The 14,200-nt window shown below is 35.9% G+C and overlaps 1 protein-coding gene across 1 annotated transcript in view; it reads right to left on the reverse strand.

Annotated features, from left to right (window-relative positions):
- Window positions 1-14,200, reverse strand: part of LOC114650440 (cullin-4A) — a 115,953-nt gene that overhangs the window by 52,092 nt on the left and 49,661 nt on the right. The window contains exons 5-8 of the mRNA XM_051926220.1: window positions 11,772-11,845; window positions 4,111-4,273; window positions 1,430-1,519; window positions 1,104-1,186 (exon numbers count right to left, since the gene is read on the reverse strand). Of these exons, the coding sequence (XP_051782180.1) occupies window positions 1,104-1,186; window positions 1,430-1,519; window positions 4,111-4,273; window positions 11,772-11,845 (410 nt within the window). The remainder of the gene's footprint in view (window positions 1-1,103; window positions 1,187-1,429; window positions 1,520-4,110; window positions 4,274-11,771; window positions 11,846-14,200) is intronic.

A 14,200-nucleotide genomic window follows, 5' to 3' on the forward strand; every position in this document is an offset into this window, starting at 1 on the left:
TTAAATGGTTGGTAAAAGCTCTTGCCACATTTTCTCCTTTAGTAGTGTCAAACATACCCCTAGGGCAGCTAAGTTCCTCTCTTATGCCAGTTCCATCACAGAATTTTGCAATAACAGCTACTGTAGATGTTGGAGGTAATATCCATTCGTCCACAGCCACACTGAATAATAGTATATCTGTTGGTGCAAGGTATTGTTGGTAATGGAAGTTTACTTTCATTTTGGAAACAGTTTATACTGTTCTTGTTGTTTCTTATTTTGGTTAATCCGTCAAATTAAACTTATGTACTGCTTACGAAGGCATATTTCAAGTACTATCTAGCTGTCTGTAAACAGTTTTCTATATTTAGTGATACACTCTGAGAGTGTGTAACTGTGTTCTGTAGCCCGACTTTTAGCACTGCATAAGCTTTTGAACACAGTACTTTACTTCTAATTTTTTATTTTTTTGCTACTCCTGAAAAAATCCACTCTTGTCTGCTTCATTTTTTCTCATGCTTTGTTTTGAAGTAGCACTGTACATTTGATGTTCAGAACACAAAATTTTCATAAAACAGAGTTCATATGGCTCAGTCCCCTCTCGCAACAAAATCATACTCCTTTGTCCACCTGGGTTAAACAGTGTGACTGCTACACTTGCCTGCACATCATATTAACACAAGGCCACGTCAATTAGATGGTTTTCACAAGGGTTACTGATGATGCAGTGTGTGCAGTTGCACAGTGGGGAGCGCACACATGCAGAATACTTCTTGTGAGCATTTTTTATTTCAGGATTTAATTTTTTTTTTATATTTACAATAATAAACTTTTACATTACAGACTAGATAATACTCAACAAGCTTTACTACAGTTATGCCTTAATAAGACTTATCAAATAATTTTTATATTTAGATATTTGATATGTAGATGTGACTATCGATCTTCTGGTTGCCACTAATAATGGCGTTGTGTGCAACATATTCTGACACATGCAGTAGATGCTTAAAAACTATTAAACTGTTCCACTTTGATAACCTTGAGATTTCCCAATTAGTAAATAAACTATTGCACAGGATGTTCCCACAAATGAAGGCAGTCACTTATTTATTATTATCACTTACTGTGTGCTTTGATCCAAATATGTTATAATTCTATCTGCTTCCTCTTCTAGTCGCTTGCTGACATGATGAAGGTATTCAGGAACCTGCATTTATAAAAACACATTTGAATTAAATATATACAGTACAATCAATTAATTTTGACTAATTGTGGAACAAATAGGATTAGGTAGAGCACATTTTAAAGAACCCAAGGAGGACATTCTATAATGTACCTAAACACAAATAGGATAAGAAAAGGGCATTAATTATCTTTTAAAAACATAGCTAAATTCTAAATTTATATTTGTATTTTTCAAAAGCTGCTTTTCCATTTTTATTCATTTTACCTCTCTCTCTTGCATAAGTCTTTGACCCTCTGCTGCATATAGCCGATCAGTCTCTTTCAAAAACTGTTGCTCGAAAGAGTCTTTATACACCTGAAAAAAATGATAAAATAGCTACAATAACTTTTTTTGTAGAAAGTAAATGGTAACTAAAAAACAAAGGGTGTACTTAAATCCCACAAAAGCGATGATAAAACTATGAGTTTTCTTCCAGGAAAATATACCCTGACAACTGCTTAGTCAGGATATTTGCTGTAATGTAATTCATGGCAGACCTTTGTATCATTATCTCTATTTATGTCTGACATAACAATGAATAAAACTTTCAAGCACCATCATCTGGGAAGAAAAATTAAGCATAGCTGTAGAATTTGGTACATACTTCAAAGTTCATATGATTTAAGTATGGAGTAATACACTTTTGAAAGTTTTCAGTTCTTTTAGAATTACCCTGTACTGTACCTCATGCGAGTAGCCAATCCTAGCAAATGCTAAATTTTATAGAAATAATGATCTTAACAGTCTTACATTTTGTATTCATTACAAGCATTCATTTACATACATTCAAGTGAGACTCTCTTTCACAGTCTAAGATGTTCTCTTAGGTAAATAGTTAACTCAAAGCTTGCATTTAAAGAGACTGTGCTGCTGGAATTAATTGGTATTTTGTGGGTAACTGCACTGAATTTATAGGTTTCACCATTTTCTGTAATTACTTATGTTATGAAAAAACTTAATTCCTGTCCAAGTATTGTGAATCAATACTTCACACTGTGAGATAAATATAACATAATAGTCCCATCTGTAATTACTAACTATATTTTTGTAATTTCTTCATGTTCTAAAGTTTACCATACTGATTTACAGAATTACAGATTTGTGTTTATTTGGTTACTGTGATTTATTTTGTCTTATAAATCCAGAAGGCCGGGTTAGTGGTCAGTCTTTGAATGGGCTTTCCTCCCACACTCCCAACAACATGGATGTTAACTCTAAACTGACCTTGTGTGAGTGTGGGTATATGCTCAGGAGCTTTTCTTTGAAGATCCAGGGATGAAAAGCAAAAAAATGCTTCTGTGGTAATTTCATAGTGAAAAATGCCAGATTATGATGTTTTCATGACAGAACCCACAAAATGAGACAAATGCAAGAATTTATTCAAGTTCTTTTTTAACCATTTTAATTACACTATTTCTAATTTTCTATTGCACAACATAATGAGTGCATGTAGTTTAATAAGCATTCATTTATGAATTTCTTTTTATATATAAGCTTAATACAGGCGGAATCCTGTTTTAACAAAACTCATGGGATGATAAAAATACTTAGTTATAATGAATATGTGGGGAATATGTATATTATTGTTATCTGGGGTTGCCAGCGATTCACAATCTCTAATGGCAACAGTAGCTACTCTGCTTCATCTGGTGAATAGTAAAACAAGGACAAAGTAATCGGTTGAAGTAATAGCTCCTATTTTGAATGAAGTCTTGAGACTGTACCTGTATTTTCTTTGAAAACCTGGACTCACCTTCCTGTATCTTGTGCAACTCTGTGACTCAAGCTTGAAAAAACCTGTATAAAAAAACAGCTTCTTAAACTGCAAAAAATATTTTATCTGAAAATGAGACATTTGATGTAACTTTTTTTGTTTTAAATAGAAGCACATGTATGAAAATACAGAATAAAAATGAGATGTTAGATGAAGATGAAGGCATGATTCCGAATGCTTTTGCCACGTCATTTTTCTTCTTTTTTCATTTCGGAATCAACTTTTTCAAGGATTGTTGATTTTTTTTTCAGTGTAAATTGATGCAGATTCTCATCTTTTTTTGTTCATCTCAAAAAAAAATTTGAGAAGCGCTATGAAATTCTAATAGTACGGTATCTGCACACGACTCAACCACCTGGATTCTAGGTGGAGCATTGACTGTAATTCGACTGTGTGTATGATGTTGAGCATACACTCTTGCCGAGCCTTGGCGAGATTGCCCAAGGCCAGATATTTCACAACAGACTACCATTTTCTTTGAGGCAGCTTGTTGCAGGGTTCCCGAGATTTGGCATGGAAGTGTATGCGCGGCATTAAGCATTTTTTGCACCGCAATATCATATTCAGTGACCAGTTTTGGCTGGATAAACATGTTAGACTTAAATTTACATTTTGTTAAAATTAAATTTGTTTAACAAGATGTTGTACGAACGTTTGTTCAGGCGAACAAAACGTATTTGTTATTCTGAAATTTTTCTTTATTTCAGATTTTGCTATAAGGGGATTTGACCTGTATTCTGAAACCCACTTAATCCAATTCAGCATTACTCTGAGGTATAGATTTTTCCCGGAAGGAAGGAGCCAACTCCAACATAGGGCCCACTAATACACAAGGCCAATTTAGAATCACCAATTTTTATTATTTACAGTATTTATGGTAGGAAAATCAGGTACACAGAGCCAAAAACAACATGGGTAGCATATGCAAATTCGATACAGATAGCAATTAGTCGTGCAATCTGAGCCCATAATGCTGAATCAGAAATCTGTCAAGCTGCACTAATTTCTGTTCTTTGAGAATTGTGCACATAAAAGTAGACTCTCTCCAAAATCTTTCTATCAACAGGTGATTGCAGGAGTATTGTACAAATTTATTTCTGGGTAAGTGTTCTTTGTGCTGCTTAATACTTACTTGAAGATCAGAAAGCATGCTTAATAAGCTACGCAGCAAACTTCTGTCCACTGTCTCTCCAGTTCTCTCTCTTTCTATTAAGTGCAGAATACCATCCACAGTTTTGCTCTGGACCATTTTGTCACTGATTATATGGATTCTAAACAGCTCCAGACCTGTGTCCCTATAAAAGAAGTTACACATTAAATTATATAACAAAGAAGTGGTATCATGAAAAGACAGCACAAGTAATATCTTAAAAGTATGTTATAAACAGAAATACATTTTGTATCAGCAGGACTAATGAAATTAAAGAAGTCACATTTGCACATCTGAGGCAGAACATAAATAATAACAATGAGTACAGAGTCTGCCAGCACTGATTTTGCATCATCAGACCCATTCAGTTTAATTCTGGGCTCTGGGAGGGGAAAGTCTATTATGGCAGCATTGAGTGAAAAGCAGGAAACAACCCTGAGTAGATATTAATTCATCACAAAGCACACCACTCATATCAGGTCGACTTTAAAAGCTGCCATTTAACATAACATGTATGTTTTTGGGATCATTGGAATGGATAAGAAAACTAGGGTATCCACAGAAAAGCCCACACAAATGGAGTGGTGGTTGTGTTCAAAGTCAAACAGGTAGCGGCCATGAGTAGCTTGTACTGCTTAGCTTCAGTAGAAGGACACACCCTCCATTGACTGCACAAAAACTATGAACTACACAATTTAAAAACTTTTCTCTGGATGAGATGAAGAAGGTTAGAAAACAAGAACAGGAAATATTTAGGAACCAATTTAAAATAAAGCAAATCATACTATTTGCATTTACTTTAGATATGCATTTTTGCAATAATTGGTATTACTGTATACCATATAATTTTCCAAAAAAGTTGCTGGATACCAATCACACAAATTAACACGGCTTAGGTATCTAAAGCCTCTAGAATTATAATGAAATTATAATGAAGCATACAATAAAGCTTTTCCAAACATTATATCTCCTTATTTATCACTTCTAAATATATGAGTGGTCATCAAAAAGTTTGAACTTAAACCAAACACTGGCATTCTATATTGCCGATTTTGTAAGTAGTCAATGACTGGCTCCTGTGTACTAAATTACGTGAACTACCAGTTTCTAGCCCTATGATTCACACCAATCAATATGAACTCCAAAAAAAAAAATTAAAAAAACAAGTATCTTGGCTATGAATGAATTTCTAACACAACAGTGCACTTTGGGAGATTCATTCTCACCTCATCAAAGTGTACCGGGATCAGTCCACATCATATGCTACAGACAACAGATGGGTAGCAGAATTTCATCATGTCAGGGCCTTTCTGAAAAATGACTCAAGGAATGGACGGTTTTTGACATCAATAACAGAGGAAAATGCTGCAACCATGGAGTGAATTGTAATGAAGAATGAAAGAGTGAGGATATATGAGATAGCAGACAACACTGAGATTAGTTATGGTTCAAATCAATCCATTTTTCATGAACAAATAAAACATAAGCAAGGACTATGTATGCAGGGTGCCCAGAATGTTGTATCCATAAATGAAGTTTTACTGCATCCAAAGTTTCAAGAAGAATCTTGAGCTAATGAACTTGGAACTTCGAGAAATAGAAAGAGTGTTTCAAAGTTGGAGATGAAACTTGGAAACATCATTATGACCCAGAATCCAAACAACAATTGAAACAATGGAAGTATGGCGATTTTCCCACACCAAAGGAATTGACAATCCAAGCCACTGTTGACTAGATTTTGAATGTAAATGTTTAAGATGTCAAGGCTGTAGCCCATATTGATTGATTTTTTTTGTTTTCTTTTTTTGGATTAAATTTTGTTGGTTTTCTTAGATCAACCATCTATGTGTAGGTTGCAAAAGGTACTTTGCAAAACTGAATTCAGGAAAAAGCCATAACCCAATATATCCTCCTGGCATGTCCCCACATGAACATCACCTGTTCCCAATTAGAAGGAATACCTCCATAAGACACACTGTGATATACAGTAGATATCAAAGCATCTATTCAAGAAATGTTGCTCAAGTAAGACAAATCTTTGCATTTCAGTGGAATAGAAATTTTTTTTGAGCTAACAAGTGTATTAACATTCATGGGGATTATTCTGAAAAAAACATCTTTTTCATTTTACTGGCATTTCCCCTGTATGGTAGACAAGTCTAAATAGTTTTCCTGTTACAAAGATAGCAGTACAGGTTCAACAATACAGATGAGTTACATGTGACCACAAGGTTGGTAAAAATGTTCAAAATGGCATGTGGTCATAGTAAACAAAAAAAGGGTAATTTTTGTACTGCCACAATAACATTTTCATAGACCAAAGGGTAGTCTTCATTATAAATACATAACATTGTACACCAAACACACAAGGAAAAAACAGACAAAAAGGCAGAAAAACATGAATAGTAGAGCTGTTAAATTAAATCCTTTCACATCAATTCAATTTTTTAAATCTGCTTATTGAAAATGATCATCAGAAACATAAACTAGCTGACAAATGTCCTAGTTTATGAAATACATTGAACGATTTTTTCCACCAAAAGAAAAGTGATGTGCTAATAACTAACAGCTTGTTTAGACATTCTTTTAGCAAGCATCATGAAGGGAAAACACAGTTTGATTCACAATATTTTTAATCGACATTACACTGATTACATAGAGAGAAGAAACACAGTTTTTTGCAGGAGGCAAATTCATATTTGCCATAGACTACCACCTTCTGGTGAGCACAATGAACCAAACTGTTCACTAACTGGAAATCAGCCGATTCATGCCTGTACTAATTCCAGCTATATTAAGTCAAAATGATTTTCAATTGTTGCTGTAAACTAGTCCTAATATCAAAGTACAGTAGAGTGTCGCTTATCTGACATAAACAGGCCAGCAGAACGCCGGATAAGCGAAAATGTTGGATAATGGGAGGTGTTAAGAAAAAGCCTATTAAAAGTCAAACTATGTTATAATTTTACACATTACAAACCTAATAATCATGTTTTACAACAAAACAGAAAAAATTAACTGAAAAAATGAACTTACAGTTACAGAATTGTCTGAAGTTAAAAACAGTATGTACTGTACTTAAAAAGTTCAGTCCTATGATGATTTAAAGAAATTTTTGATTTTAGTCTGCTTTCCTGACGAGTGCCGTTTCTTCGCTGCCAAGTCTCGCCATCTTTACAGCATCATTATGTCGATTCCTGTAGCTTCTTCTTGTTGCTCAATGTATTTAATTGCAGTTTCTAGAGCCTTAACTCTGTCACTCATATAGTCAACATCCGTACGAGTGTATACTGTTTACTACAGCATTGTGACTCTGATTGTGTGTTTGTGCTGTGATGTGTGTGCTGTGACGTGCGAGTCCCCATCTTGCACCCGAAAACACAAAGCTGAGTCTCAGAATTTTAGCAACACCAGCTTCATTCCGCTTGAAACAGCAACAGCGCGGTTATTAATTGTAGCGGGATCTGCCACTCTCTTATACACAGACACAGCAGTCAGACAGGGCCGTGGCCAAGTAATACTGTGCCCTGCACATTTATAACGTTCCTTGTATCACCCATGGATGGCAGGCGCTTATAGCATATCCGCAATCTTTTCGGATTCGCTTTTAAGGCAAACTGCTACAGCGCTGGGAGCCTGCTGTTGCTTCGGGACGCTCTTCCACGTGTCGTCCTGTTGGGTGGAATCCCACAAGAGTTTAGAAACTCACTCACACCAGCCATGATTCTTTTCAAAGGTAAAGTGCAGGTCAATTTGCTTTATGTATTTTTACTTTATATTTTGTATTAATTATTTTTATATTAATAGTTTTGGGTTGTGGAACGAATCATCTGAGTTTCCATTACTGTATTTCTTATGGGGAAATTCGATTTGATATACGAGTGCTTTGGACTGCGAGCACGTTTCCGGAACGAATTCCAGAATCCAAGGTTCCACTGTAATTAGCTGAGGTAGAGTCAGGAGCAACAAAAAATAGACTACGCTCATGCTCACAACTTGCAGTTTTTGTTGCCGATTGATGCGTTTTTTTGTTTTTTTTTCTTTGCGGTGGGACGTCGGATAATACGGAATGTTGGATAAGCGAGACTCTACTGTAGTTATGTACTAGATCTGCGGGTTAACAAGCTCTGTGATACATAAACTCTTAGATGATATATGAAGGAAACACACACAAAAAAAAAACCTGTGGAAAAGTGTCCCTTAAAAAACACAGTGGCGAATTCCATTTCTCTGTGTTTGGCTTTGCTTTAAATTCACTGCTTCACTCTCATCTCACACATACCACGCTAATTCATAGGCTCTCTCTGCTTACTTGGAGCCGAAGGTAACCCCATACTCTCTCACTCCCCACCTCTTCACAACTACCCCATATTTAAGACTGCCTGGAAACTGTGACAAAACATCAGGATTTTTTGTGATAAAGATCATCTTAAAGGTGTGTGCGGTCTTTCTCACCCTCTCTATTCCCCAACAAAAGGTTTGCACACTGCCTTTCTCTCTCTCAGGTCCAATCCTCCAAAATTATATTATTTTTAGTTTTGGTGAACGTTTTTAGTGTACTATCACGGTTTCTTTTAACATTTGCATAAATTGTTAAATTAATGCAGAAGGATAGACAATGAGGAACATAAAACATTTATTTTATTATCAGAAAACGTTAACAAGCATTGCATTTTAGTTTTTACTTAATATAATTAGTCAACAATAGAACATCTTTGTTTGGACAGAACTGTCAATGTTCAGAAGCCTTCATCCTTCTGTTAAACCTTAAGCAGGCCGGTACCAGACCAGGCAAGGGTTGGTTCAACGTTCAACTAATGTCACACACTGTCACAAACAATACCTCATTTTCAAGCAACAGGTGTCACACTAGTAGTGATCACATTGCTACAGTATTTACAGTTGAGTATTAATCTGGTGTGAAATTATCAGGGCTGCGGAGTCTGAGTCGAGGAGTCAGAGACAGAGACAATTTTGGGTACCTGGAGTCTGGGTCAGAGTCGGCAAAAATGTACCTACTACGACTCCTAATAAATTTAAATTGTAATGAAAAAAAATACAGCAAGTTCAAATGTTCCATTTCACAAACAATAGTCATAATTAAGTACTCCTCTGATGTAAGAATAAACCCCAATGCATATTTGTGTTACTACCATGACTGTGGAGTCGGTAAATAAATTCTTTGACTCCCTGACTCCGACTCCTCTGTATTTAATATGCTAATGTATTTTCCATGATGATTGAAGGAAGGCAACATACACGTCATTTAACCATAGAACTACTGGCTAGGAAGTGGACTCTATACCGTATTGGCCAGTTAAACAAAAAACAATAAGGTTTTATTTATTGTTTTTATCAAGTGGCTATAAAGTAGTAGCATGCACAAAAATCAGGAACAGGAACTTCACCAGTTCAAAAAATATAAACCACATTCTTCGGTAGTTTTAAAACAAAAACAAAGCTTAACTGCATGAACAAAAAACAGTTTATATATTAAACTTGAAATACAGTTGTAGAGTAGAAAAGCTGTTAAATGCAATCCAAAATTAACTCAATGCAATGTTCTAATAAACAGAATTGCTTCTGCCAGATCCTCTTTCACTGAAGCTCTTAAATCTGACTTGATTATTTTTAGAGCTGAAAATAGTCTTTCAACACTGACTTGGGTGGTTGGCATTGCTGCTACAGTTCTAGCCACGTCACTAATAATCTCTGGATCAACAAGAATGGCTTCTTCTACAGTCAGTTTCGACGAGTGATCATACTTTTCAACTTCTTTTAATTCTTTAAAAAACTCCTGCTGGAATCTTTTTATTTGAACATTTACTGGTCATTTATCTTTCACGCATAGGTGATGTTGGTTTGCTTTTGAAACTTCCATTTTGTCCAAGTAGGAATCAAAGTCTAATACTTCATTTGAAGAGGATGATCCTGAGTTACCAGTGCTTATAGCTTCATCCAGTGGTGGTGTTTCAGGTAGTAGTAATCAAGCCCAAGCTTGTATTGATCACGAGATATCCTCCAGAGAAGAGAAGTTGGGCTAGCTGGCGCCTACCACGTATTCCTGGGGGGGGGGAACCTCTGGCTCAGTGGGTCATACGTTCGCAAGCTTTATATCATTATATAGCTGCAACTGAGAGGTTTCCACTGATAGGTAACACAGCCATGTTTGAAAAAAGCAAGAGAGTCAAGGGCTCGCATAATAAACAAAAGTGTGTCACATTTTGTGTGTGTGTGTGTGTGTGTACATATATGAAAAATGTGTGTGTATGTGTGTATATGTGAAAAATTATATTTAATATGAATATTGTATATTAATTTTATTTATATTTATATTTTGGGCATCTCTGCCTGGAACGGACATGGAGGTGGGAGGCCGACACACCCAGGATGCTAGATGGTGTCTCCCCTGCAGCATAGAGGTGTCCCGGATTCCAGCAGGGCACCATGGGAGATGGAGTTTGGCTTCACAGCCCTGCTGGGTGCCGTGGGTGCCTCCGTGTGACGCTGCAGGAAGACGCAGGATTTTTATTTTCCATATAGCCCAGAAGTACTCTCAAGTCACGGGGACGGAAGAACAGAAGTACTTCCGGGCTGAAGAAAAATGAGTCTTCATCTGACCCGGAAGTGCTATTGAATCACATGGACAGAAGGACAGGAGCATTTCCAGGTCAAGGACTATATGAAGGACTATGGGAGACCCAGCAAGCGGAGTTGGGAGGGAGTGAGACGGAGCTGCTGGGAGTGGAGGATTATTGATTATTTGTGTATTGTGGTGGATGTGGTGCTTTAGAGGCACTATATTGAAGAAGATTAAAATACTTCTTGGTGCTTTTAAACTGTTGTCTGCACCTGTCTGTTGGGTTTCACGGGGAAACAGTGCCCTCAAGCGTCCACACATTGACAACAGATACAGTTGACATGTCTGGGAACACAACAGAGATGAAAAAACTGACCTGGCATTACTTGTTCATGAGAAATACTGAATCATAAAACAAATATTTAAGGGGAAAAAAAATCACTGTGAGCACCTATGTTCTTTGGGAACCCCTGCAATAAACTATTTAAATTTAGACAAATGATACTTGCATCAAAATATTACACTATAAACTAATTGGACATATTTAGAATCAATAAATCATAGATACTTTGGTTTTTTTTTTTTTACTCTCAAAAGTTTCATTTACAAGCTATTTACTCATTCTTTTTACTAATATGGTTATTATTTTTAATAAACTCAAATCATAAATTGTCAAGTATAAATCGAATTGAATTGAATTGACAAGTCACCATCATTTCACAGCACTAATAAATAGTAGCAAGATTAGTAAAGATACTGTATAAAAATTATGGTGGCAGACGACCTTTCTTGTATTGTAATTTTGACAGTAAAGGCCATTGTACTTGTTTCATATTACACAAAATATAAATAATCATTCATTGCAATGAATTAGAATTTTGTATGGACAAATGAGTTACCATCACAGATATCAGAAATTGAGAAAATGTTAATCACGACATAAGGACATATTAGGAGCCATTGTTTTGTATTTTAGAGGTGCAGAAGACAAAAACATCATTTAAACCATGATGACACAACCAAGTACAAAGGCACAGCCTGTTTACTTGAAAATAACACTTACCATATAGAAGGCAGCATTGAGTTCTGTAGCACATACGTTCTGTCCAAAAATAAAAAAATACTTCTTATCATGATCTAAAAATTACAAAAAAAATAAAAGTTATAATTAAACTTAAAGTTAATGAAAGAATCCTACCAACAGAGCAGAAAAGAACAGAACAAATTTATTAGATTATTTGTAGTATCACAGAAGAGAAAATCTGTAACATAAAGAATACAGTGTTTCTGTCAAACTAATTTATGCCCACTCTTTGCTCTCAGTCACATAAAAGGTTTTATTTTTAATCAGTCAAGTTCTGATGAATATAGAAAAATGAAATAACACAGCAATTATGAAAAAAGTACTCACAATAAAAAGTACAGCGGTACACATAGTTAATTCTGAAAACATACATGTAATGAAGTCATCTAATTATTATGAAACTAGACAAAGAGCCCGTTTCGACAACGTAAGATGAAACGGGCACGAGTTTGTGTCAGCAGTGTATGAAGAACAAATGATAAGTAACGAAGAAGTTGTTTTGTAATGATTGTAGTCCGCTTTACTCATTACTGTACAGGCTTGTACTGTTAGTTTATGCATTTTCCAGGCCTATAGTATAATACTGAATGATGAATGTTCCAGTACAATATGGAATAGTAATAAGTATAAGCACCACAAACCTGATATAGGTGTATTGAATGAATGCGTAATTGAATCAGAATGCGTAATAAGGCCTCGAGCTATAGTTGAAATTGCCTTTCAGGACTCTAGAGCTTTAATCGAAGTTGCCTTTCTCTTTGAATTTTTGAGGCCGTAAATCCACCGCCTGCCGTGATGTTGGGGTTGGATGTCGGTCTCGTAAGGTTTTTCGGGCAGCTGCGCAGAAGGTGACTGCGCATTCGGCTTCGGACATGCGCAGAAGGCGACTGCACATTCGGCTTCGGACAGACGTGAGTGAGGAGGCAGGCGAATTATGTATTAAGATACCAGGTCATCATTTTACTCTGGTTCAATAATTTAGTTAACTTTAATCATTCAGGTTTTACTTCATACTGGTCTTGTTTTTAATGACTGCTCTTTCAGTTATTTAATGCAAGATGCTTCTTCTGAAGATGTGTTTGTCACTTATCAATAAAGATAAAGACTACCAGCCAATCTGTTCTTATTGGTTAATCACTTATTGCAGGCAGCATACTACTAAAGATCTTTTGTGCTACTTGCGTTCCAGCTGGAAAATATGAGGAGGCATGTAACAGCTGAGGCTGTTAGTTTTGTAGACAAAATAGAAAGACCTTTTAACACATTAAGCTATATTTTAGAAGTATATGTACAAATAGAAAGACCTTTTAACACATCTATACTAATAAAAGGCAAAGCCCTCACTGACTCACTGACTGACTGACTCACTCATCACTAATTCTCCAACTTCTCGTGTAGGTAGAAGTCTGAAATTTGGCAGGCTCATTCCTTACAGCTTACTTACAAAAGTTAGGCAGGTTTTATTTCGAAATTCTACGCGTAATGGTCATAACTGGAACCTGTTTGACTGACTCACTCATCACTAATTCTCCAACTTCCCGTGTGGGTAGAAGTCTGAAATTTGGCAGGCTCATTCCTTACAGCTTACTTACAAAAGTTAGGCAGGTTTCATTTCGAAATTCTACGCGTAATGGTCATAACTGGAACCTGTTTGACTGACTCATTTATCACTAATTCTCCAACATCCCGTGTAGGTAGAAGGCTGAAATTTGGCAGGCTCATTCCTTACAGCTTACTTACAAAAGTTAGGCAGGTTTCATTTCGAAATTCTACGTGTAATGGTCATAACTGGAACCTGTTTTTTGTCCATATACTCTAATGGAGGAGGCGGAGTCACGTATCGCGTCATCACGTATTACGCCTCCTACGTAATCACGTGAACTGAAAACGAGGAAGAGATTTACAGCACAAGTCAAACGCGGGAACGAAGGTAAATGACGTTAATTGTTGACTGTCTTTTAATACTGTGTACTTGTTGAGTGTCTTTTAATACTGTGTAAGCATACATATTAACACATGTGCAATTAAACGTGTGCATTTACAAGGTGATTTCTCAGGCTTAAAAGCTCGCCTTTTATTAAAAAGGTAAATGCAAACTCTTTTCATTCTGAAGGGCACAAACCACGTTAGATTTCAGCCGTTAAACGCACAAAAATGTCAGTACACCAGATAAATAAGCGCAACATATTATCAGTTGTATTGTATGCTTACAATTCATATAGAAATGTGTTAATCGTTAACTAATATTATGGGATGGTGTTTTTCGACTCGCACTTTGATTTAAACGATTGCATGTCTTGATCGGTTTGCGTAGCTTATTGTCAATATCTTTACAGCTCTTTTTAAGACTTAATTTAAAAAGGTTTTCTTTTCTTCTTAATAAAAATTTAAAAGCAGTACTTCGCTGG

Source organism: Erpetoichthys calabaricus, chromosome 4 (genome assembly GCF_900747795.2).
Source record: "Erpetoichthys calabaricus chromosome 4, fErpCal1.3, whole genome shotgun sequence".
NCBI classification, from domain to species: Eukaryota; Metazoa; Chordata; class Cladistia; order Polypteriformes; family Polypteridae; genus Erpetoichthys; species Erpetoichthys calabaricus.